At 51.6% G+C, this 23329-nt stretch overlaps 2 protein-coding genes, 1 long non-coding RNA gene and 1 pseudogene across 10 annotated transcripts in view; 3 read left to right on the top strand and 1 right to left on the bottom strand.

Annotated features, from left to right (window-relative positions):
* The first annotated feature begins 422 nt into the window (after window positions 1–422).
* LOC147004368 (galactose-1-phosphate uridylyltransferase-like) lies at window positions 423–15571 on the top strand. Its single transcript, XM_085839389.1, has 21 exons — window positions 423–552; window positions 831–1000; window positions 1223–1298; window positions 1389–1437; window positions 1558–1687; window positions 1814–1870; window positions 2031–2153; window positions 2345–2477; window positions 5057–5140; window positions 5443–5597; window positions 5862–6303; window positions 6987–7921; window positions 10516–10685; window positions 10803–10917; window positions 11071–11348; window positions 11909–12072; window positions 13469–13601; window positions 13947–14072; window positions 14170–14266; window positions 14505–14587; window positions 15176–15571. Exons 1-11 carry the CDS (start codon window positions 441–443, stop codon window positions 5940–5942), a joined length of 1170 nt encoding a protein of 389 aa, XP_085695515.1. The 5' UTR covers window positions 423–440; the 3' UTR covers window positions 5943–6303; window positions 6987–7921; window positions 10516–10685; window positions 10803–10917; window positions 11071–11348; window positions 11909–12072; window positions 13469–13601; window positions 13947–14072; window positions 14170–14266; window positions 14505–14587; window positions 15176–15571.
* On the top strand, window positions 7776–15571 carry LOC147004369 (interleukin-11 receptor subunit alpha-1-like; annotated as a pseudogene). The gene is made up of 9 exons (XR_015047463.1): window positions 7776–7921; window positions 10516–10685; window positions 11148–11348; window positions 11909–12072; window positions 13469–13601; window positions 13947–14072; window positions 14170–14266; window positions 14505–14587; window positions 15176–15571. The product of XR_015047463.1 is annotated as an interleukin-11 receptor subunit alpha-1-like (transcript).
* A 12-nt stretch (window positions 15572–15583) lies between these two features.
* Window positions 15584–20258, bottom strand: LOC147004367 (C-C motif chemokine 27-like). Of its 3 annotated transcripts, XM_085839392.1 has the most exons (6): window positions 20191–20258; window positions 19827–19894; window positions 19558–19617; window positions 17227–17324; window positions 15933–16065; window positions 15584–15751 (listed from the first exon to the last, which is right to left on the bottom strand). In XM_085839392.1, the coding sequence occupies exons 3-6, from the start codon at window positions 19575–19577 to the stop codon at window positions 15595–15597; spliced, it is 408 nt and encodes a 135-aa protein (XP_085695518.1). In that variant the 5' UTR covers window positions 19578–19617; window positions 19827–19894; window positions 20191–20258; the 3' UTR covers window positions 15584–15594. The 3 variants fall into 3 exon arrangements, with proteins under 3 accessions (XP_085695518.1, XP_085695519.1, XP_085695520.1); XM_085839393.1 differs by lacking the exons at window positions 19827–19894; window positions 20191–20258 and having other exon boundaries at window positions 17227–17384; XM_085839394.1 differs by lacking the exons at window positions 19827–19894; window positions 20191–20258 and having other exon boundaries at window positions 17227–17379.
* Window positions 19895–23329, top strand: part of LOC147004364 (uncharacterized) — a 39813-nt gene continuing 36378 nt past the window's right edge. For 4 of the 5 annotated variants that reach the window (XR_015047431.1, XR_015047432.1, XR_015047433.1 and 1 more), the window contains exons 1-2: window positions 19895–19980; window positions 20854–20919. This is a non-coding gene — a long non-coding RNA (uncharacterized LOC147004364). Of the gene's footprint in view, window positions 19981–20630; window positions 20733–20853; window positions 20920–23329 lie in introns of those variants that run through there. The other variant, XR_015047434.1, reaches the window with a different exon arrangement.

Below are 23329 nucleotides of genomic sequence, written 5' to 3'. Positions count from 1 at the left end.
ATGGACCCATCGAGGTTTCATACCGGTTTGGGGGGGCGGTGTACTCACGAGGCTCCTTTCTGATGGACTACTGGCAGTTAAAGGTTGTGGCAGGAGTGTCCTTGAGTGGTGAAGCTGTTTTGTTGCCCATGCTCCAATAAATAGCCCTAATGTCGTGCAAGCAACCCGAATCCGTGGCGGGAGGAATGGACACAGCAACCAGTTTTCACAGATGCTCTCCAGAGAAGTAGCTCCAATCCGGTTTGCAGAAGAATTATCAAAACAACCTGGGGAAGTGTGTGGCGGTCCCGAGCCCCGCCCTCAAGTGGCAGGCTGTGCCCCCCCCCCACGTCACGTGTTGGCGGCTAGCCAATCATCCAGGGTGGGCGGGGGGAGACATGGAATGGGGCGCTTACCCTGTGTACCTTCCTGACTGACCTTAGGTCAATTCGTGTGGCCTCATGTCGCACAGCGGAGCCGATCCTGAGCAGCGCCAGCAGGCTTCAGAGGCGGACGCCATGGCAGCGACCTTCCGGGCGAGCGGTAATTGCTGGGCGGCCTGGACCCGCTACGGTGCGGAGCCGAGCCTTCCTTTTCCGTAGGAAGTTCTAGTCCCAGAGTCGAGGTCCGCACTCCTACCCGAGGCCTGGGTGGGGGGCGAGGGAAGGAAGGGCTTGCAGGCCGTTTGGCACGGAAAGCGTTTAACCCTTTAACTCCCCTCCGCCAGACTATAGCTTCTAGAAACACTGCGCAGACCGAGCGTCCCTGTACTTGGGCCTGCTAGGGCATTAGAGCCACTCGGGGAAGAGAGAGACAGGGAGTTTTGCTGACTGATCCTTGACTATCCCCAGAACACCAGCATATTCGCTACAACCCGCTGCAGGACGAGTGGGTGTTAGTGTCAGCTCATCGCATGAAGCGGCCCTGGCAAGGACAAGTGGAGCCCCAGCTTCTGAAGACAGTGCCCCGCCATGACCCACTCAACCCTCTGTGTCCCGGGGCCACACGAGCTAATGGGGAGGTAAGCCCGAAAACACAGCCACCAACTGGAATAGGAGAAAATAGTTCTTCCTTATTACTACCCCTTCGCCCACAAGAGGGAGCAGTGCGCCTCCTTTTGAGTCATCATTTCCAGGCAAGCAAATTTGATCCTTTGAGTGGGGCCTTCCTCGCCCCTGTTGCAGCCTGGATAGCCCTTGGATTCCATCAGGTGGTAGTATTTCTAGCCTATTCTTGTCAGTAGGTGAATCCCCCGTATGATGGCACCTTTCTGTTTGACAATGACTTCCCGGCTCTGCAGCCCGATGCTCCCGATCCAGGTACCCTCAATTTAACCACTGTTGGGGAGAAGGGAGACTGGGTCTGACCCCGGTACCTGTGCTACAAAGAGTAATACTCCTTTATTCCAGGACCCAGTGACCACCCTCTCTTCCGAGCAGAGGCCGCCAGAGGAGTTTGGTAACTTTGGGTTTCCCCTCTTACAACCTCCAGCCCAAGGGTGAAGACGAAGACCTGGGCTTGGGCCCTGCCCTTAGCACCCAATCCCCTTCCCTCTGTCATTTTTCCCTCACCACCTAGTAAGGTCATGTGCTTCCACCCCTGGTCGGATGTGACGCTGCCACTCATGTCTGTCCCTGAGATCCGAGCTGTCATCGATGCATGGGCCTCAGTCACAGAGGAGCTGGGTGCTCAGTACCCTTGGGTGCAGGTCGGTGAGGGGGAGGTGTAATTTGGTTTGGGGAAGTACCATTACTGCTTCCACAGGGTATGGTGAGGAGGGGTTCACTTGATGTCTGTGTGACTATTGAATCTCTCTCTCTTTTCTACCCAATAGATCTTTGAAAATAAAGGAGCCATGATGGGCTGTTCTAACCCCCATCCCCACTGCCAGGCAAGTATGTGACAGGCCTTAATGGCTTTCTTGGCTGAGTCCACCGGCATTGTGGACAGGACTACTAGATTAAGGGATAGGGCAAAAGAAATACATTGGTAATTCGGAGGCTCAGAGATAATGGACTGGCCTGCTCTTCTTGGTGCTTGCCCCTTGACAGGTTTGGGCTAGCAGTTTCCTGCCAGATATCGCCCAGCGTGAAGAGCGATCCCAGCAGACCTATCACAGCCAGCATGGAAAACCTTTGTTATTGGAATATGGTCACCAAGAGCTCCTCAGGAAGGTAGGAGAGAGCCAGGCCCTGTGTCCCCAGGGAGGCTCTAGCCCTTGTACCCTCACAGAGAGACGTGCTTTAAAGGGGGATAGGACATTAGCATCCACCTAAAGGAATATTATGGTGGCTTAGGGTAGGTGCTAGTGAGATCCTTCTGCTCCCTGCGACCTGCACGCTTCACTTCCATTCTGTGCGTCCAGGAACGTCTGGTCCTAACCAGTGAGCACTGGATAGTTCTGGTCCCCTTCTGGGCAGTGTGGCCTTTCCAGACACTTCTGCTGCCCCGGCGGCACGTGCGGCAGCTACCTGAGCTGACCCCCGCTGAGCGTGATGGTGAGTCTCCTGGGTAGGACCATGGGACTGACTGGGTGCTGGATAGAATAGCCCGAATGGGACCAGCGTCTCTTCCCCGGGTGTATTAGTTAGGGTTTTACTGCTGTGAACAGGCACTATGACCAAGGCAAGTCTGATAAAAAAAACATTTAATTGGGGCTGGCTTACAGGTTCAGAGGTTCAGTCCATTATCATCAAGGTGGGAGCATGGCAGTATCCAGGCAGGCATGGCGCTGGAGGAGCTGAGAGTTCTATGTCTTCATCCAAAGGCTGCTAGTGGAAGACTGACTTCCAGGCAACTAGGGTGAGGATCTTATACCCACACCCACAGTGACACACCCATTCCAACCAGGTCACACCTATTCCATCAAGGCCACACCTTCAGATGGTGCCACTCCCTGGTCCAAGGATATACAAACCATTACATTCCACTCCCTGGTCCCCATAGACTTGTTCAAAAACATGAGTCTATGGGGGCCATACTTAAACATAGCATAATGCAAAATGCATTTAGTGCAACTTTCAAAGTCCTCATAGTCTATAGCAGTTGCAACAATGTTAAAAGTCCAAAGTTCAAGGTCTCTTCTGAGATTCATTCAACTTAATTAACTGTAATCCCCAAAGCAAGGCAGGAAACCAGCTGGGCAAACTCCAAACTCTGCATCTCCATGGCTGATGTCAAAGTGGTCTTCAGATCTCCACTCCTTTTTCATCTTTTTTGACTGCAACAAACTGCTTCCTCCTGGGCTGGTTCCACTCCCTGTTAGCAGCTTTCCTCAGCATGTATCCCATGGCTCTGGCATCTTTAACATCTTTGAGTCTCCAAGGCAATTTCAATGTTACAGCTTCTTCTTTCAGTGTCTGGGATTCCACTTGATCTTTTGGACTCCTCCTAAGGGCTGGCATCACTTCTCCATCTCTGTCCTCTGTAGCACTCTATGCTCAGGTTGATCCACTTCATTATGGCTGCTGTTCTTGGTGATCATCCCATGGTACTGACATCTCCAATACACTGGGGTGTTCCACTCCAACTAGGCTTCACCAATAGCCTCTCATAGGCTCTCTTCAGGGTGCCAAGCCTCAAATTCTTTGCATGACCCCTTCAGTCCTGGGCCATCAACTACAGCTGAGGCTTCACTTCTCCAATGGCCTTCCCTGGCCTCTCACAGTGCTAAGCCTCAGCTTCTCTCCATGATCCCTTCATTCCTTCACAAGCAGTACCACCTGAGTGACTCTTACACATTACCAAGTCCAGCCGCAGCATGAGGTACAACCTCGGGTATCTCTGGAACACAGCTTCTTTGTGCTCCCAGAAAACAATTTCCAGAAGATTTCACCTCAGTGATGCTGGTCTCTTCTTAATCACTGCTAATTCCTTAGCTCCAACTAACCACCATCAATTTTCCCAGTAGTTCCTTCCATTCTTAACTCTAGAGCCAGAGCCACATGGCTGAAGCTGCCGAGTTCTGCTGCTTAAAGGAACTAGAACACGATCCCCTTGTACTATTACATTACCATGCTTTATGTTTTCTAAATCCTTCACTGCCTAAGCTTGGCTATCCTGGTTCTTGCTCTGTAGATTGACCTTGAATGCAGAGATCAGCATGCCTGTCTCATGGGATTAAAGGTGTGTACCACCATGCCTGGATCTAATTAAGCTGGGTAGAATCTTGCCCCAAGGTCCCACTCCCTTAATCTTTATCTCCTAGAACACAAGATTTTGCTCCATTTCACTTCCTGGTACTCCTTTAATACTCAAACCATATATTTTATATTTTTCCTTTCTAAGCTTGCTGTGCTTGTTCAAACTTCTCTTCTTAAGACTTAACCAGAGAACAGAGTCTCTGCTGGGCTTTTTTGAAACTTCTTTTGTCAATGCAATTAATCCAAGTCTCTTCACCTTAGCCTCAGGGAAACTTTTCAGACAAGGGCAAAAAGTAGCTACATTCTTCACCAAAATACCAGAAAACAGTCTTTATGCCACATTCTGAAATTCTTCTCCTTTGGAATCTCTTGGGCCAGGTCAACACAGTTCAAATTACTCCCAGCAACAAAGTCTTCCATATTCCTACTAGGATGACCCATTAAGCCCCATTTAAAGCATTCCACTGCTTTCCAAATCCAAAGTCCCAAAATCCACATTCTTTCAAATAAAAGCTTGGTCAGGCCTATCACAGCAATACCCCACTTCTGGTACCAACTTCTGTATTAGTTAGGGTTTTACTGCTGTGAACAGACACTATGACCAAGGCAAGTCTTATAAAAAAACCATTTAATTGGGGCTGGCTTACAGGTTCAGAGGTTCAGTCCATTATCATCAAGGTGGGAGCATGGAAGTATCCAGGCAGGCATGGCGCAGGAGGAGCTGAGAGTTCTATGTCTTCATCCAAAGGCTGCTAGTGGAAGACTGATTTCCAGGCAACTAGGGTGAGGATCTTATACCCACACCCACAGTGACACACCCATTCCAACCAGGTCACACCTATTCTATCAAGGCCACACCTTCAGATGGTGCCACTCCCTGGTCCAAGGATATACAAACCATTACACCGGGGTTGAAAATCAGGCTCTGATTCCAGATCTCGCCTCCATCATGAAGAAGCTCTTGACCAAGTACGACAACCTATTTGAGACATCCTTTCCCTACTCCATGGGCTGGCATGGTAAGGCTTTTGGGGTTGGGGTAGCCCCGATAGTGTTTCTGGGCTTCTAGGTTCTGGCTTAGGGAACTAGAATCCCTATGAGGCCTTAAAACACTTGTTGGCTTTAAAACAACTGTTCAGTGCATGGGTGCTGCGACTGAGAGAAGAGAGATTTGGTGACCCCGTTACTGATTGCTACCTAATGCCTGAGCTCCCTGGTGGAAAATACCTGGAGCTGTAATAATCTTCAGGTCTAGCTTAGGGGAGGGGCTAGACTGAAGGCTGACAAAGGGCCTCCCAGATCACCTCTGTCTTCTTGTCAGGGGCTCCCACGGGATCAAGGACTGGAGCCACCTGTGACCACTGGCAGCTCCACGCCCACTACTACCCCCCACTTCTGCGATCCGCAACTGTCCGGAAGTTCATGGTTGGCTATGAAATGCTTGCCCAGGCCCAGCGTGACCTCACTCCTGAACAGGTCAGGACTCACATCCTGGGTCGTCATATCCGTTCACCTCATTTCCTCACGGGATCTCAGCAGTCTTGACCCTGAAGAGCCTCATAAAAATCTCTGCATTCCTAGAACTCAGTTGCCACTCAACTCCACCCCCTGGTGACTCCAGCTATCCTGAACTAATCTTCCCATCCCATAAGCCCTCCTCAGTATTTCCTGGGCCCAGAATTCCTCGGTACAATTCCAGGTGACCCTTACTCTCCCTGATTGCTTCTTGTCCCTTTATAGGCTGCAGAAAGATTAAGGGCGCTTCCCGAGGTACACTATTGCCTGGCGCAGAAAGACAAGGAAACGGCAGCCATCGCTTGACTGTGACCACATCAGGGCCTTGAATCTTTGTACCTGACAGACCTGGGACCTGGAGTTTGGGCAGATGTGACATCAATAAAACTGCGTCTCACATTTTAACCATGTTTTCTGACACCAGAGGAGTAGTGTGGACTCTTACATTCCGGAGTTTGGGTAAAGGCTAAGTGTGACTCCAAACACTCTTGCCTACGGACTTTGAAAAATTTGATGCAAGAATCCCCTTCAAGCCAGACATGATGGTGTGTGCCTGTGATTCCACCACATTGGCGGCTGCATTAGGAGTGTGAATTTGAGGCCAGTGTGAGTCACTTAGCAAGACCTAGTCTCTGAAACCGAAGCCATGCTGGATCTCATGTTACAGGTCTGTAATCCTGGCTCCCCAGGACACCGAGGCAGGAGGATTGCAAATTCAAGGCTAGCCTGGGTAGCTTGGTGAGACTGTCTGGTACAAAGGACCTGTGAAATAGGTCAGTGATAGAGTGGGTGTCTGACACATGTAAGGCCCTGTGTTCAGCCCTAACTATAGAGAAGAAAATTCTACCTCTGCTCTCCGAACAATATTCACTATTGTCTCCAATCCTCTTCGCTTGTGATATAGATAGCATGCTAATTTAGGAGACTGTTTAAAAAATCTTATGTTCTTAGCTTGGCAGCGGCTACCGGAGGCCCAGAGCCGTTTGTATCACTGAGCCTGTCAGCTCACCAAGTCTCAGCCTCAAAGTTTGGTGGGGAGAGGGTGAGCAAAGTCCTAGTCCCATGGTCACCCCAGACACTGGGCTGCTGGCCAGAACCCTGGTTTTGTGAGTGGCCACAGTCAGACGCTGCTCCAGACCACAGGGGCTAAAGGGGCGGGTTGGGAGCGTGCTTGTGGCTTTGTGTTCTTGTCTTCCTGGATTTCCATGTGCAGCAGATGTCGCTTCAGTACTGTACCTATGCTACAAGAATTGCACTAAGCATGGCGGGGGCAGCCAGAGAGAGAGAGCCCCAGGACCTAGTATGACCTTGAGTCCACCTCCTCTCTGAATCTGTTTTTCCTTGTGATAGTGGAACCACGGGGCATTTGATGTTTGAGACCAGATACCACTTGGTGGCCTCCAAATTCTAAAGCAAAAGTAAGAGCTGTGACAGATGTGGAGATGGCTAGAATGCCTTTCATCCATTCTTTTCCAGGGGAACTGAGTCTTGGGGTTGAGAAGTCACACTAAGCGTGGACAAGTGACTGGGCCTGACGGAGAAAACCCTGGTTTTCTCTCCTTGCTGTCTTCTTGAGATCTTGGAGGCTTGGAAGGGGGATGGGTGCTTGGGATTGGGAATGTTGCCTGGGGCTGGAAAATCAGACAAAGCAGGCACTTCCTTTGCTTGCTAGGTAGTTGGTTGGTTTCTTAGGGCATAAACACACACTCCCTAACCTTGCCTAAGGTTTGGAAATGCCTGGAAAGTTTTTAAAAACAGCACGGGAATCTAGATGCAACGAGAAGAGATTCTGATTTCAGTGGCGTGGGATACGGCCTGACTGTTTTAAAAGTGTAAGAGAACTAGACCAACCAACCCCCTGGCTCCCTATCTTATCTGGAGTCAGGGGCACCTTCATCGAATACAGTCAGCTGCCCAGTGGCTCACTAGGGAACCTGAGGCTGTGTGGACGCCAGGGACAAGGGCCTGGACGCTTTCAGGCCTGATGTCCCTGGGAGGACAGGCCTTCAGGAGAGGTCTAAGGAACGCAGCAGTTTCAGGTTTTGTTTTAGGAATCCTACTCTGGCACCCTCCTCTAAGTTCCAGAAGGGACAGGAAGTGTCCAGAGGAGGTGGAAGTGATTGGCAGTTGGAGGCTCCAATGGGCCGAGAACCCCCCTGCTTCACCTCTCTCGTTCTATTGGCGCTGGGAGAAGCCGCCCCCACTGCCGCCGCTCAACACTGGAGGGAGCAGAGGCCGGGGCAGAGGGTGAGGGCGGAGGGCGCTGGCGGCGGCTGCCGCAGAAGGTGAGAGGCCCTACTGGGACCCAGGTGTTGACTCCCAAGTCCTGCCAAGAGGGGGCGGGGCAGGGTGGTGTGTGATCTGAAAGGCAGGGAGTGAAGGATGGACTATGAGTGTGTCTCTGTGTGTGGCGTTGTCAGTGCGTGTGAGGCTCTGAAACTGGTGTCATCTGGTGTGTCTGTCAGTGAATGCGACTCTGTTTGAGAGTGTGATTCCAGCTGGCTCTGCTGGCGGTGCAGCAACGGGGGGTGGGGGGGACGAGGTGGGGGGGAGATGCGTCTGTCAGTGGGCAATTTTTCTTTAGGTGTTTGTTTGGGAGAGGGGCTGTGACCACACCAGGGGATGTGTTTTGGGAAGCTTCTGTGGGGTCTAGATTTTGTCTGCCAGGGTGGCTGGTTTGTGTGTGTTTACTAATGTGTGACTTCAGTAATAGAGCAACAGTGAGACTTGTGACCATGATGTGTCCTGTGTCCTAGCCTAGACTGTGTGGGAGTGAAGCTGTGTTTGTCTGTTTGGGAACTGCTTAAGTTGTGGAGGGAAACTGACTTTTCTACCCAGCCTGCAGCAATAGACAAGATCCACCCCCCCAAGCCACATGGCTTTCCTTCTTCCTCTGTTCAAGAGCTGGTGGGGGCTGAGCATGATCAGTGATAGAGCGCTTGTCTGGTGTGAGCCAGGGCCTAGGTTCCATCTCCAGGGCTGAGACAGTAAGTCCCATCACTGGGCCACATGTATCCAAAGCCTCTGGATTCCTGGGGTTGCAGATGTGGCACATCTGTTTTTGTACGCCACTGGGTGTCAAACCTAGGGCTCTGGGCATGTTAGGCAAACTCCACCAACTGAGCTATAGCCCTGGTGCCCTGGTCTTCTGGTGTTTCTGTTTTCATGCCTGACTCTGCTTCTTAACATCTCTTTCTCTGTCCCCATGATTATCTTCCTGGAGAGATTTTTATGTCTCTTCACAGCTCCTCCTTACCCCACCCCCAGGTGTCTCATGTTTCTGCTTTTCTAGTTCTGTCTACAGGCTGTCTGTCTCTCAGGGTCCCTCTGTCTGAGTTTCCTACTTATTCTTTGTTTCTGGCCACACAAGGACTTGTAACCTTGCTATGACACTGGTCCGTCTTTGCTAAGAGCTCCTGTGAGCTCCTCGTGGTGAGGAGTTGCTTTTAGGGATTATAGGGCAAAGACACACACACACACACACACACACACACACACACACACGAAGCGTGTGTCTCTGTGTCAATAGGACCTCTAGTAGGCTAAACTGTTTAAATGTGTCTGAGTGTGTGTCTCTGTGTGTGACTGTATCTGAGGGTAACTGTGTGTCTTGTGTATCTGGCACCAAGGGATCAAAGGCATTTCCTGGTGCTGAGGCCCAACTGGTGGAGGGGGAAAATAGAAATGGCTACAACCTCTAGGGAAGGGGTGGGGGCTGGTCTCTGCCTTTCCTTATATTCTCCAGTGTGAAGCCTGTTTTCCCCTGGAAACACAGCCATCTGTGCCCCAAGGAAACATTGCTGGAGAGTGGAAAGAACAGGAAGGAGTGTGTCTGTGTGCTAATTCTTTTTATTATGTCCACATGTGTTCAAGTGAATATCTTTGCATTAGTTAACTACCTAGTGAGTCCCTGAGTAAGTAGGCTTTGGTGACTCTGTGAAAACAAAGGAAATCTTCTAGCGACAGGGACATAAGCAGAGGCTTACCCCCCTCTCCTTCTTGCTGGTCCTGGTTGTGTCTCTGGCTTCCTTTCCAGCCTGAGGGGGGAGGCCTCTTTCCTTCCCAGGCCCTATGGTGGGAGGGAATGAGAGAGAGAAGAGGAAGAGGTGGAGGAGGGGGCCTGCTCAGCTCTAAGGCCCAGAGGGGGCGGGGCTCGACATGGGAAGGAGGGGATGGTTCTGGGGTCCCACAACTCAGTGGAGCAGGAGACAGTTCTTAGCCTGTAGGAGGAAGTCTTGGAGGCCATGGGCACTCAGTCACTGTGATTATCAAGGTAGGGTGGGACTAATCAGGGTAAATGGGGTGGGACCCAGGTGGGGGGCAATAAGACAGTCAGGGGGACCAGATATGTGAAGGCCTCATTCTGCCCTGCTCTGGAGAGGTCCTGTGGCACTTTTGAGAGCTTGCTATCTACCCCTTTCTGACTACCTTCAGTCTGCTGCTGCTCCCCGCCACCCGAGTTTTCTCTCCCAGCCCCAACTCCTTCCCTATAAGTACATTTCTCAAATTGGAGTCCCTGCTGCACCCATCCAGACCTCTTACATATTGGCCCCCGACTCCATTGCCTTTGCTCCTGAACACTTTTCTTCCCCCCCCCCTGCACTTGGTACTGTGCCCCCCCCCCCCCCCCCGCATCAGGCTCCTGCTCCTGCAGGCTCCTAGTTCCCCTCCCTTCTCAGCCACCTGGAACTCACTATGTAGCTCCAACTGGCCCCAAACTCATGAACCCCCTGCTTCAGCCTCCTGAGATGATTCTTACACACCACCACCCCAGGCACAGAATCGTGGTTTGATTGCAAGTGTGCTTAGATGCTCTCAGAGAACAGTTGTACAGCCCAATCTCTTCTCTCTCTGACTCATCTCCTCATCTTTTCTCCAGGACTCCAGTGTCCTGGTTTCGGGATGGAGATTCAAGGCTGCTCCAGGGACCTGACTCTGGATTAGGACACAGACTGGTCTTGGCCCAGGTGGACAGCCCTGATGAAGGCACTTATGTCTGCCAGACCCTGGATGGTGTATCAGGGGGCATGGTGACCCTGAAGCTGGGCTGTGAGTTAGTGGAAGGGGCCATGGGATTCCCCAAGGGGACCTGGGACCCGTGCAAGCCCTCTGGGATAGGATGGAGCTAGGGATGTCTTGGTCTCCAGCTGTGCCCTCTGTCTCCAGTTCCCCCAGCGCGTCCTGAGGTCTCCTGCCAAGCAGTAGACTATGAAAACTTCTCCTGTACTTGGAGTCCAGGCCAGGTCAGAGGTTTGCCCACCCGCTACCTTACTTCCTACAGGTATATGTGGGTGTGTCTGGTATGTGTGCCTATGGAATTGGGGTTGCTGGCATGAGATGGGTATGGGAAGCAGGGAGGGAGGTTCTGACAAATTCTCAGAGAAGGTAGAGGCCTTCTTTCCCTCCTAACCTCAGATGGTAACCTTTTTACCAGGAAGAAGACATTGCCAGGAGCTGAGAGTCAGAGGTAGGACATGACAGAGAGACTGGGGACTCTTAACTTGTGACCTATTTCCAAAACCCAAGACGACATCCTCCATTCTAAGGAAAGTCCATCCACTGGGCCTTGGCCGTGTCCACAGGACCCTCTGGAGGCCTCCTGATGTGTGGTCCATGGGGCAGAGTTCTGGAGTGAGTACCGGATCAATGTGACCGAGGTGAACCCACTGGGTGCCAGCACGTGCCTACTGGATGTGAGATTACAGAGCATCTGTGAGTACCCCAGGCTCCGTCCAGATCCATGTCACAGAGACTCCGCACAGACTTACACTCACCTTGCCTCAACTTCCAACTGGTCTTCTCCTTTTCATAAAGACAGAGTCGTCACAGATGGCTCTGTACCCTAGAGGCTCCCGTCATTACCTACGCATCCTTCCCAGCTGCCTAGCTCATTCCTGCTTCTGGACCCTAGCTATGCTGAAGGCAGCCCGATCTCATGCTCTCCCCGCCTAGGGGAAAGCCTCTCCCCCCTTTATTTTCTTGATCTGAGTGTGGGAGGGGAGAAGACAGTATATGTAGGTTGGAATTTGGGCCAGCGAATCATCTGTGGATGGAAAGAAAAATCTGCTTATCACTTAAAGCTATCAAAACTCTGTTTTCGCGTTGCTGCTTATAATAATGACTGACAGGTCCTGAGGCTCAATGAGTGATCAAATTCAACATTTCCCCTCCTTCCTGGGACGGATCTGACGAAAGCACCTTTACATACACACACTGTGGGAAGGAATGAGCACCCATCACTTACCCTGAACTTGTTGTCTGGCTATCTCTAGTGCGTCCTGATCCACCCCAAGGACTGCGGGTGGAATCGGTACCTGGTTACCCGAGACGCCTGCATGCCAGCTGGACATACCCTGCCTCCTGGCGTCGCCAACCCCACTTTCTGCTCAAGTTCCGGTTGCAATACCGACCAGCACAGCATCCAGCCTGGTCCACGGTGAGGTCTGCAGTGTACCTCGGTCTTCATCTTCTGGTGCTGTCTCTGGTGTTAAGAGATCAGATATTCTGCATTGCTTCTAGGCACTGGCTGGTCTTAGAAGACCTGATTCCCTTTCTATATAAGTGTTCCCCAGGTGTTGAGCTGGGTGCCGGAGTTGTAGCGGGTAGCACTCCTGTCCTGGGTGACTAACCGTAATGCAAGCCTGTCTGTGGGAAATAGAAATGGCTTTTTAAAAAATCACTTCGAGGGATTGGGAAAACGGCTTAGTGTATTACAAGACAACCACTTATAAGCACGGGGACCTGAGTCTGAATCCTCAGAGTCCACATAAAGCCAGGTGAGATAGCATAGCTTGTAACCCGAGTGCTCCAACAGCAAGAGGGGAGATAGAGACAGGAAAATGCCTAGAAGTTCATGGGCTAGCTGAGAGCAACAAAAAACCTGTCTTCAAACAGTGCAGAAGGCAGAAAGACTTAATCCTGCGTTCTTCCTCTGACCACCACACGTATGCTGTGACACATCCCACCATACACACATACCCCACCACTACCACCATCACATACACACACACACACTCACACACACACACAAACGCCACCACACAGCCGGGCGTGGTGGCACACGCCTTTAATCCCAGCACTCCGGAGGCAGAGGCAGGCAGATTTCTGAGCTCAAGGCCAGCCTGGTCTACAGAGTGAGTTCCAGGACAGCCAGGGCTATACAGAGAAACCCTGTCTCGAAAAACCAAAAAAAAAAAAAGAAAGAAAAAACAAAAACAAATACCACCACACACACACACACATACCACATCACACCAACACACAACCCAGCCCCACACACACAAAGAAAGAGAGGGGGTGGGAGAGAATAACTTCTAGGAAAGGGCATACCTTTTACCTAGAGGACCCTCCTCGCAGCCATACCCCTGTGTCTAGGGGAAAATAGTTTATCTCCACATCCAGAAATGTCAAAGATTTGTTGGCATCTGTCCTGGGAAGCGGTCCCTTTAGTTTATAATCTGCATTCAGAGCTGCCTGCCTGCAGGGTACCTCAATACACATTTGACAGGTTATCTCTGTTAGGTATAGTCACCCCTGTTTACAAACGAGGAAGCTGAGACGTGGAGGCCCACGGTCCACTCAGCAAGTCACTTAGAGTTTTGAACACAGACTGGCTGACACCACAGGCCCTCTAAGTAACCTCTACACGCTTCCATTTTCCAAATCCCAGACCTAGATTTTGTTCCATCAGCCACCCAACGTGGGGCCTAGACCCTCCCTAGCAGGTCGACAGGGATGGCAGCGTGGGAGAGGGCTACTCTTCGATGGCCGGGGCTGGGCGGGTTCTTTACTTACATTGGGACCACACCCTGAACAGCCGTCTTTACCTTCAGGTGGAGCCCATTGGCTTGGAGGAAGTGATAACAGATGCTGTGGCTGGGCTGCCCCACGCGGTACGAGTCAGTGCCAGGGACTTTCTGGATGCTGGCACCTGGAGCCCAGAGGCCTGGGGTACTCCTAGCACTGGTGAGAGACAGAAACAAAGACAAAGGGTGGGGCCCTCACCCCAAAGCCACCATCCACTGGACAATTTTACACATCCCCTTGTTAGGGGCCTTTAGCACTGCTGTCCTATTCGATAGCCTTGCTGGCCTGCAGCCCTCCTCTGACTTTAGTCCCTTGTCTCCACGTCTCCACCTCTGCACATTTAGATCCTGTGTCTGCAAGTCTACAAGCCAGATCCCCAGAAGCTGTCCACACCCTTTGAAACTGCCTCCTAGGCCCCTACCTCAGCTTTAGGTTCTAGCCCTGCTCCTGCCCTAGAAAGGCAGAGGCTTCTGTGTGCACCTCTCGGGTTTCATCTTTCTTCAGGTCCCCTGCAGGATGAGGTACCCGACTGGAGCCAGGGACACGGACAGCAGCTAGAGGCAATAGTAGCTCAGGAGGACAGCCCGGCTCATGCAAGGCCTTCCTTGCAGCCAGACCCAAGGCCGCTTGGTAAGTCTGATGGATTGACAGAGCACGTGGAGGACTAAAGTCCTAAACAGAAGGTGGCATCATTGCTCTCCCAGGGACATGGGGCTTTTTCCTTCAGATCACAGGGACCCCTTGGAGCAAGTAGCTGTGTTAGCATCTCTGGGAATCTTCTCTTGCCTTGGCCTGGCTGTGGGAGCCCTGGCACTGGGGCTCTGGTAAGTGAGTGCCACTGGTTCCTTAGCTGTCCTGCCCAGCAGCTGCTTTGATGCCCAGGGACCACATCCATTCCCACCCTCTGCTGAGCCCGCTGAGCCTGCTGGAGTTTGGAGCCACTCCCACCCCCCCCACCCTCCCCCACCCCCGTCTTCTCGGTCATGATTCCTCGTCCTTTGCTAACCAGTCCTCTTGGACGAGACATGGTATCAGGGAGACAGCTGCTCTTTTATGCTTCAGGCTGAGGCTGAGACGGAGTGGGAAGGATGGACCGCAAAAACCTGGGCTCTTGGCACCCATGATCCCAGTGGAAAAGCTTCCAGGTGAGTAGCGCTTGGTAATCTAAGTGCTTGGTTGAGTGTCTGACTTAAGAACCGGATGCCCTATTAATTTTGTGGGTTCCAGGAGTCACTGGAGTTGGGTCTTTTATATCTAGGCAAGGGGGAGAGCCCGGTAGACCTTCCTCCCAAGTGCCTATTCTCAGAAATGGGTCTCTTCCCATTTAAAAGATTGGGACTTATAGTAGCTCCCTTCATTTTTAAGGTGTCAGAACCGATATTACCCTTCCCCCACTTAAATGTCTTGGATCAATGCTTGCTCCTCTCCCAGATTTAAAAAATTAAATCTTCTTACTGTTGTGTGTGTATGGTATGTGTATGCACACACCCGTGTCATAGCATGTGTTGGGAGTCTTTCTACCTTTGCATGAGTCCTGGGGTCTGAACACAGGTCATCATGGTTGCTTGCTTGCCACCCCTACCCTTGGGCCCAGGACTTTATCTGCTTCTGTATCTTTACCGTGTTAGTGCTCCCTCAGAAGTGGGAGTGTTGGCCTTGGAAATGTCCCCGTTTTCCTCAGGATGTCTGGATCCAGCCCTCCTCTCTCTTGATAATGCTCTCTGTTCCTTTAGGAATTCCAAACCTGCAGAGGACCCCGGAGAACTTCAGCTGATTTCATCTGTAACCCGGTCCGACTTGGGTGGTTACAAGGACAGGCAGAAAGAGGCGGGGCAGTGGGTCCCTGTGGATGGAGGTCTCAGCTGGAAGTCTGAACTCTTTTGACACCTATACTCCAGACTTGCTGCCGGCTGAAGGCTGTCTGGACTTCCAATGTTGTCCTGAGGTGGAAGTCCACCTGAGGAATGTGTACAGAAGTCTGTGTTCCTGTGACCGTGTGTGTATGTGAGACAGGGAGCGAAAGTTCTCTGCATGTGTGTGTACAGATGATTGGAGAGTGTGTGTGGTCTTGGGCTTGGCCCTTCTGGGGAGTGTGAAGAGTTGAAATAAAAGAGACAGAAGTTTTTGGAGATTGTCATCTAATGTTGCTTTATTAGTTTTGCTGTTGGGGGTGCGAGTACATTTTCTTTTGTAGTACCAGATTTAAACTGGGTACAGTCCCCTGGAGCCTTTTCCCTTGGCGTTCTAACCACCGAGCCAGGCTGCGGTTCTGGGGATGAACACAGACACTGCGCCGAGCCAGGTGAAGCCTGAGAAGGGAAAAGTCCAAAGCTAGGCTCACATTTGGGGGATGAGCTTAGGTAGGGTTCAGGGGTTAGGGGTAAAAGCCAGATGGAAATCCGGGTAGGTATTAGAGTTAGTTAGGGATGAATATTGGGGGTTCAGACTGAGGGCAGAGTTAGAGGTATCAAGGTTGGGGGCAGAGCTCACACGACAGCCTGGAGGTGACAGTCCCCATCGGCCTCCTGCAGTTCCATGTGGACAATCCTCCTCAGCAGCCTGCTTGGGAGTGGCTGTCTATAGAGCTGAGTACAGCAGCTAGTGCTGGAGGGCAGAGGCAAGGCTGGAGAACAATGGGGCCACACTTCAGAGAGGTCTGGACCCACAAACTGCTCTGATTACATAGCTAGAGGTCCAACTTTCTGGGCCCTGTTCCCTGTAGTCCCCTCGCTCAGCATTCATTCAATGGCCTCTTGAGAACTTACCTGCTTCAGGAGCCGGGCTCAGAAGCAGCAGTAACAGTGGGAGGAGGCTGCTGGCACAGGAGAGCCCCTCCATGCTGCTCAGCCTAGAGGTTTCTTCCTTCCTTCCTTTCTTTCTCCCCTGCTCCCCTAGCTTTAATCTAGCTGTGCTTTGCCTCGGGCACTAGGTGAGTCAGACACGGGTGGTGATGCCTTGCTTATCTTGTGATGCTGAGCTCTAACTCTTGGCCTGTTGTCAGTGACCCAATTCCCTGCCCGGACTGCCATTTCCCCATGGGCTTCTAAGCCCTGAACGGAGAAGATGGGAGAGAGCTAGCGAATGGTGTACGGGACTGGGGACTGATGCTACAGAAGCTCAGGACAGCCGTGGTTCACGGTGGCGTGTCCTGATAGTCATTTACGCTCACACCCATAACCACACATTCACAGTCATATGTTGGTCATGTAACCTCATGAAGTCACCCCCATGAATGTGTGCTCACGGACACAGATGACACAGATCCAGTTATACCCAGAAGCCCCACTGGAATCCATTTGTATTTCCACAGTCATGGTGCTGAACCATATTAGTACACATACACACTTCTGATGGAAGTTTGTGAGTGGGTAGGAACAGAAGGCAGGCCAGCACTGACCTGCCTTCATCTTCTCCTCCCACTACCTTCCCCGCCCCACCCTGCATTTTTCTAATCAGGAGAAACTGATGGGACCCTAAAACAGACTCTTCTTGGCTAATAGGGAGATGTTTACTATGAAGGAGGGGAACTGAGGCAGATGAGGGAGAGAAATAAAAGTCCTTGGGTGCCAGGCTGCTGGTGTTAAAACAGGTGAAAGTGGGTGGATGTACGGCGGCACATGTCTTGTTCCCAGTACTCAGCAGGCAAATTGATCTCTGTGAGTTTGAGACTAGCCTGGTCTACACAGTGAGTTCCGGGGCCAGCCTGAGCTACATAGTGAGATCCTGCCTCAACAAACAAATCAACAAAACTCCAAGAAGACAAAGCCCCTCTCCCAAATCTCACCTTCTTGCTTCTGCTTAGTCTTGTTCCACGGATGCCAGCTTCTCAGTGGGAGGCTGGGGGCTTCCAGACTTAGTCTCTGGCTTGTTGGAGACATCGGACTCAAGAACAAAGTTAGGTCGTCTCGTTTGATTCAAATTCTACCGTCTTTCCATTCTGGGCTTGAAGGAACATACCCTTCCGAACCCAGCTTCAGAAATACCCATTTCCCCAAACCCCAAACACCTGTACCCCGCCCTACGCTTCCTTCCATCAGAAATGAGTATGTACTAGTATGGTTCAGTGGAATCAATGTGGAAATCCAAATGTATTGCAGTGGGGCCTTGGGGTATAACTGGATCTGTATGCAAAATTCCTACTCATTTTGAGTCAACGCTTTCTGGAAAGTTGTAAACGGCCTAGAGTAGGAGTGTGTTTATTGGGCTAATGGCCTAGACTCCTAATCTGGGGATTTCAATTCTCAAGTTCTGCTCTGGATTTAAAATATAAACCGAGTCATAACACCAAGAATCCATCCCTTATCTGGAGACTGAATTTCCTGCTCTGAGGCCAGCCATCCTCTGGAGTAGAGATCTTGGGATAGGACTTCCACTGCCTCCGAGCAGTTTCTTTGGCTAAACTGAAAAGGCCTTGCTTCCTCCTGACCAGGGTAAGACCCATAGGCACCTTTTGGACATTTTTTCAGAGGTCTTATGACAGTCTGGGAAGATGTGGACCCAGGGCTAGTCAAAGCATTTGAAGGTGTCTTCGATGCAGAAATTGTGAGGGAATGGCTAAAAGTTTGCACACTTGAAGGTCACCCACAAGCCAGAGGCCATGCATCCTGAAGTTTTGGTACCCGAAGCTTCTCTCTTACTCCCGGTCTAGATCTTTGTCCCTGGGCTTGGGTGTTTCACCAAAAAAGAAATTCTAAGGAAATTCACCTCGCCTGCCCCGCTCACCCTACTCCACCATCATGTCTATACTGCTTGCCATTGTGAGTTCCCCTGGGCTTATCAATCCAGAGATCTTTGGAAGGCAGAAACATTTTCCTGGCTTCCCTTCTCTCCTTATTTTGGCTTCTCCAAAGATATGGAGGCCAAGTCCTCTTTCCCAGCACAGTGTGCTATGACAGAGGCAGTGCCAGGCTAAAAGTCAGCTTTGAGCTCAGCCAGGATCCAGGCTGTCTCTGTAGCATAATCCTCGGGTGCCTGTTCTGGAATGGGAGTCAGTGTGTCTATGTGCTGGTGCAGAGGACAGTCTGACTCTCAGCCACTGTAAGGGTTAACGGGTTCCAGAGTGATTTGGGTGGACAAAGTAATCATGGGGTTAGGGTAGCAGGATTCTTAGCAAACTGCTAGTTCTTGCTGATACCAAGGACTTTTAAAACTGTGATGGGGCTGGCAGGATGGCCATGGTGCCAAGCCTGAAACCCTGAATTCCATCCCGGGAAGCCATATGGATGAAAAACCCTCATAAAGGGTCATACCCTCTGATCTCTGCATGCGTATGCATTGTGGTGGGCACACACATATTACAAACACACACACACACAATTAAAAAATTAAATACAAAAACAAACAAAAAATTGGCATCAGACTGGGGGAGCCAGTTTGGGGTTTTAACTATAGGAAGGACCTTGGACCCTCGACCCTTGTCACTCTTCTGGGGTACACTGCTGGAGACAGCTTCTAGAAACTGGTCCTTCCTCTCACTGACAGCAGACTCCTCAACTTTGGCTAAAATGTTTTATATCCACTCCCAGGAAAAGAGGATTCTTTAGACATCTGGCAAAGTTATGGCTAGAGTTAGGTGGTAACAGCTGAAATTGTGGGAACACTGATAAGTGGGGGGAAAGATGTGGCCTACTCTCAGTATGGGTGCTTTTAGGGAGGGCGTGGCAGGGAGCCAGTCACTGATAGTAATTAGAAGCCTGACCCTTAGGAGCAATGGAGTCCTAGACATGCAAGGGCTTCCTACCAGGGAGGGATGCCCTGTGGGTTAAGAAACAGCAGGTGTGGCGTGGGATTCCCAGCACCAATGGCGGCTGCGGCGGTAAAGTCAGGAAGGCAGTGGGCGTGACTTTAAATCTTTAATGCACAGGCTGTCTGTGCAGCAGCGGTGGGGGTGCGACAGAGGAGACCACGACCCGAGCGCTAGGGAGCAGGCCTCAGGCCGCTCGACAAATGGCTCATTAGGCCCTGCAGAGGCTCCAGCTTCTGCTCCCGGGGGTGCGCCGAGCTGTAGGGCGACCCGACAATGACATGAGGCGGGGCAGGGGCGCCTGGACTCCCCCACATCCGTCCACCGACACTGAACCTCGTTCATGCCCCCACGAGATCGCAGCCCCCTCACCTCCGCTCCCTGCGCCACATTCGCAGCCAAGAAAAAAAGCAGAAGCAGCCCCAGTAGATCCTGCAAAGACAAGGCAGAGCCGGACCGCGAGGGGTCTGACCCACAGACCCCACCTCTGGAACCCAGCCCTCCAGAAAGCCCCGCCCCCAAGGGCTGGACAGCAGCAGGCCACGCCCCTCGAGGGCCCGCTCCGCCCGCCCCGGGACGTTCACCTCCCCCCCCCACCCCTGGCCTCACATCCCTCCTCCGCGTCTCCCGCCTCCACTCACTCCTCCTCTGCTTCCAGCGCCACCTCCTATCTCCTCAATCTCGACAAGTCCGGGGCTCCGAACGGTTCCTGGGGAGCAGCATGATAGGAACACTTATTCCCAGTCGCAAGTCCCCTTCGCCATCAATCCCAGGACGAGTCTGAATAGTCCTCAGGTACACTGAGGCAGGTGGCCCCCACCCCCGGAAGCCAATTGTCACATCGGGACAGGATGGGATGGATGCTATGGAAATCACTAGAAGTTAAAGCGTTAGGAGGAGGGTTATCTAGGGACCCGAACGTGGAGTCACCAAAGAGGGAGGTCTAGCGGCAGGGGATTTGGGACATTTAGGCCCTGGATGGAGATTTTGAGGGGCTGGAGTCACCTGAAGGGGGGGGCTCAGGGGTCGGCACAGCCTAAACTCCCCGCCCTCCCTGGCTCCGCCCCGGAAACCGACCGTTAACAATTACATCACGGGCTGGTGAGATGGCTCAGTGGGTAAGAGCACCCGACTGCTCTTCCGAAGGCCCAGAGTTCGGATCCCAGCAACCACATGGTGGCTCACAACCATCCGCAACGAGATCTGACGCCCTCTTCTGGAATGTCTGAAGACAGCTACAGTGTACTTACATATAATAAATAAATAATTCTTTAAAAAAAAAACAACAACATGTTCTATTTAAAACAAAAACAAAAACAAAAACAATTACATCACAGGGATACCTTTGCAGTCTATGGGTGGGGCTTGCGTATCACCCGGAAGGGGAGGAACCTGATTTTCGTCAGAGGAGGTGGGATCAAACCGTTAAATGTTAAGAGGTGGCAACTGTATTTTTGTTGCTTAAGGGGCATGGTCGGTGTTTATTAAGATGCCAGACACGCAGGACCCTCTTTTCTGGGATGGAGCCAGATTTTAGAGTTACGCAGGTTGGTAGACTGTGACCTTGGCTGGAGACAGCAGTAAAAGTGCATCTTCACTGTGCCTCTCTCCCCTGTGCCCCCACTTTCCTGACTTTTACCTTGCCAATTGTTTTTCTTTCTTGTCCAGTTCTTGAATGACCTCAGACCAGAAGGAATAGGCCAGCAGCGAGAACACAGCCTAGAGCAGGCTAAGGTATGGAACTGTCTTATTTCAGTGGCCTTGGCCAAATCATCTAATTTTTTTTTTCACACCATGTACGGACATCTAGAGTGGAACAATTGTGAAGACCGTCCTCTTAAACCTATGAAGCCTGGGGCTAACTTAGGGGTGGAGCTGTCAGTAAGCTGGTTAACAAGATTTTTCATCGGGTGGATTCCCCATTGTCTTTCCTGTTTTGAGGGGGTGGGTCCCTTTTAAACTTTTTTTTCCCCTTTTGTATACGAGTACATTGTAGCTGACACACCAGAAGAGGGCATCAGATCCCATTACAAATGGTTGTGAACCACCATGTGGTTGCTGGGAATTGAACTCAGGACCTCTGGAAGAGCAGTCAGTGCTCTTAACCGCTGAGCCATCTCTCCAGCCCCCTTTTAAACTTCTTAGCAGCATTAGTTGTTGCTTGGTTTCAGTTCTGACAACCACAGCAGTCAGGAGTTTGAGTAAGAGGTATGGTGGGAAAGATGGCTTAGCTTCTTGTAGAGGGCCAGAATTTGGTTCCCAGCACCCACATTGGTTGCTCACAACCTCCTGTAACTCTAGCTCCAGGAGGAGCTGACGCCTCTGGCTGCCAAGGGCACTAGCCCTCATGTGCATGTACCCCCTCATAATTAAAAATAAAATATATTTTCTTTAAAAATTGGCATTCTCAAGGTTGGGAGTCAGGGTGAAGAGTAACCTCCCTCTGCCTTCACTTTCCTGCCGTGGCAGACTGTTGTGAGCTGTGAGCTAAAAGTAGACCCCTTTCTCCCTTAAGTCACTCTGTCAGTGTTTTATGACAGCAACAGAAAAGAAACCAAGATGCCTGCCTCTTCCCTATGGTTCTGAGATCTGTGAGGGTTGGAGGAGGAGGGAAGATACAGCCCCTCATATTCTGGGGGCACAATCACAGGGGCAGGGCAAGGGTAGAGGAAGTCACTTCTCAGATTCCACCAAGGACTGCGCAGACTCACTGCTGGGCCTGCCTAGCCATCCTCTGAACTCCACTCCTGTGGAGCGGACTGGCAAAGTCAAAAGAATGCTCTTTAAAAAACAGATCTCAGCCCTGTGCCTTGCATTTCTGATTGCCAAGATTCTGCCCTCCTGGCCTGGCCATTCCCACCCTTCTGCATTTCATCCATTTTTCTGTGTTCCAGAGCTCTCAGGAATATCAAGGATGAAAACAGCCCCAAGCATCCCTTTCTCCCATGCTCTCCCTTCCTTGAGGATTGAGGGAGTTTTGAGGAGAGATGTTGGTCAGTTCACAGAGAAGTGAGGGAAGGAGGGATGAGAGACCTGGGAAGTGGGTTCAGGATGCAACTTGTCTGAGTCTACTGAGAAAATTATATAAAAATTACATAAGTCAACTTATTACTAGAAATAGAAAGGGTCAGTGGAAGCCTGGGTTTGCTATGAGCCAGGTCCCCAAGGCTGCCCTTGCCCAGGACATAAGGTGTCTTGTGCTGTACTGCACTTATATGGCAGTTGAGAGGTCCAAGAAGGAAAGCCACTCTGAATTTTATACTGAGGTGATGGGATCTGCCGTGCCATAGCATGGGAGGCTTTCCTGGTTCTGGTCTGCTTGTCTCAAGATAACTCCTTGCTAGCATGTTCTGTGGCTGTGCTTGGGAACAAGTGAGAGGGTGAGTGAGACTCCACAATCCAAGGGCACGTGGAGAAGAAGACTCAAGAAAGCTCAGAGTGGGAGTCGCTTAGGAAGCCTACTGTGGGACACTAGGCCCACTGTGGGATGCCAGGCCTACTGTGGGACACTGGGCCTACTCTGAGATGCCAGGCCTACTGTGGGATGCTAGGCCTACTGTGAGATGCCAGGCCTTCTGTGGGACACTGGGTCTACTGTGGGACACTGGGCCTACTGTGGGATGCCAGGCCTACTGTGAGATGCCAGGCCTTCTGTGGGACACTGGGTCTACTGTGGGACACTGGGCCTACTGTGGGATGCTAGGCCTACTGTGAGATGCCAGGCCTTCTGTGGGACACTGGGTCTACTGTGGGACACTGGGCCTACTGTGGGATGCCAGGCCTACTGTGAGATGCCAGGCCTTCTGTGGGACACTGGGTCTACTGTGGGACACTGGGCCTACTGTGGGATGCCAGGCCTACTGTGAGATGCCAGGTCTTCTGTGGGACACTGGGTCTACTGTGGGACACTGGGCCTACTGTGGGATGCTAGGCCTCCTGTGAGATGCCAGGCCTTCTGTGGGACACTGGGTCTACTGTGGGACACTGGGCCTACTGTGGGATGCCAGGCCTACTGTGAGATGCCAGGTCTTCTGTGGGACACTGGGTCTACTGTGGGACACTGGGCCTACTGTGGGATGCTAGGCCTGCCAGGCCTCCTGTGAGATACTGGGCCTACTGTGGGATGCTAGGCCTACTGTGAGAT

This window comes from Mus caroli, unplaced genomic scaffold (assembly GCF_978045245.1).
Source record: "Mus caroli unplaced genomic scaffold, Mus_caroli_1 scaffold_6, whole genome shotgun sequence".
NCBI lineage: Eukaryota > Metazoa > Chordata > Mammalia > Rodentia > Muridae > Mus > Mus caroli.
This window is presented reverse-complemented; position numbering and strand designations above follow the sequence as displayed.

Bases quoted from the DNA above. Each gene is read 5' to 3' on its own strand.
- LOC147004367 (XM_085839392.1), bottom strand. From the start codon at position 19,577: ATGTGGCGCAGGGAGCGGAG. The intron at 17,325-19,557 runs GTGAGGGGGCTG...TTTGTTCTTGAG, and splicing joins ATGTGGCGCAGGGAGCGGAG to TCCGATGTCTCCAACAAGCC. The intron at 15,752-15,932 runs GTGAGCTCTGCC...TTCCCTTCTCAG, and splicing joins TGTCACCTCCAGGCTGTCGT to GCTTCACCTGGCTCGGCGCA.
- LOC147004368 (XM_085839389.1), top strand. From the start codon at position 441: ATGTCGCACAGCGGAGCCGATCCTGAGCAGCGCCAGCAGGCTTCAGAG. The intron at 553-830 runs GTGCGGAGCCGA...GACTATCCCCAG, and splicing joins GGCGGCCTGGACCCGCTACG to AACACCAGCATATTCGCTAC. The intron at 1,001-1,222 runs GTAAGCCCGAAA...TCTTGTCAGTAG, and splicing joins CCACACGAGCTAATGGGGAG to GTGAATCCCCCGTATGATGG.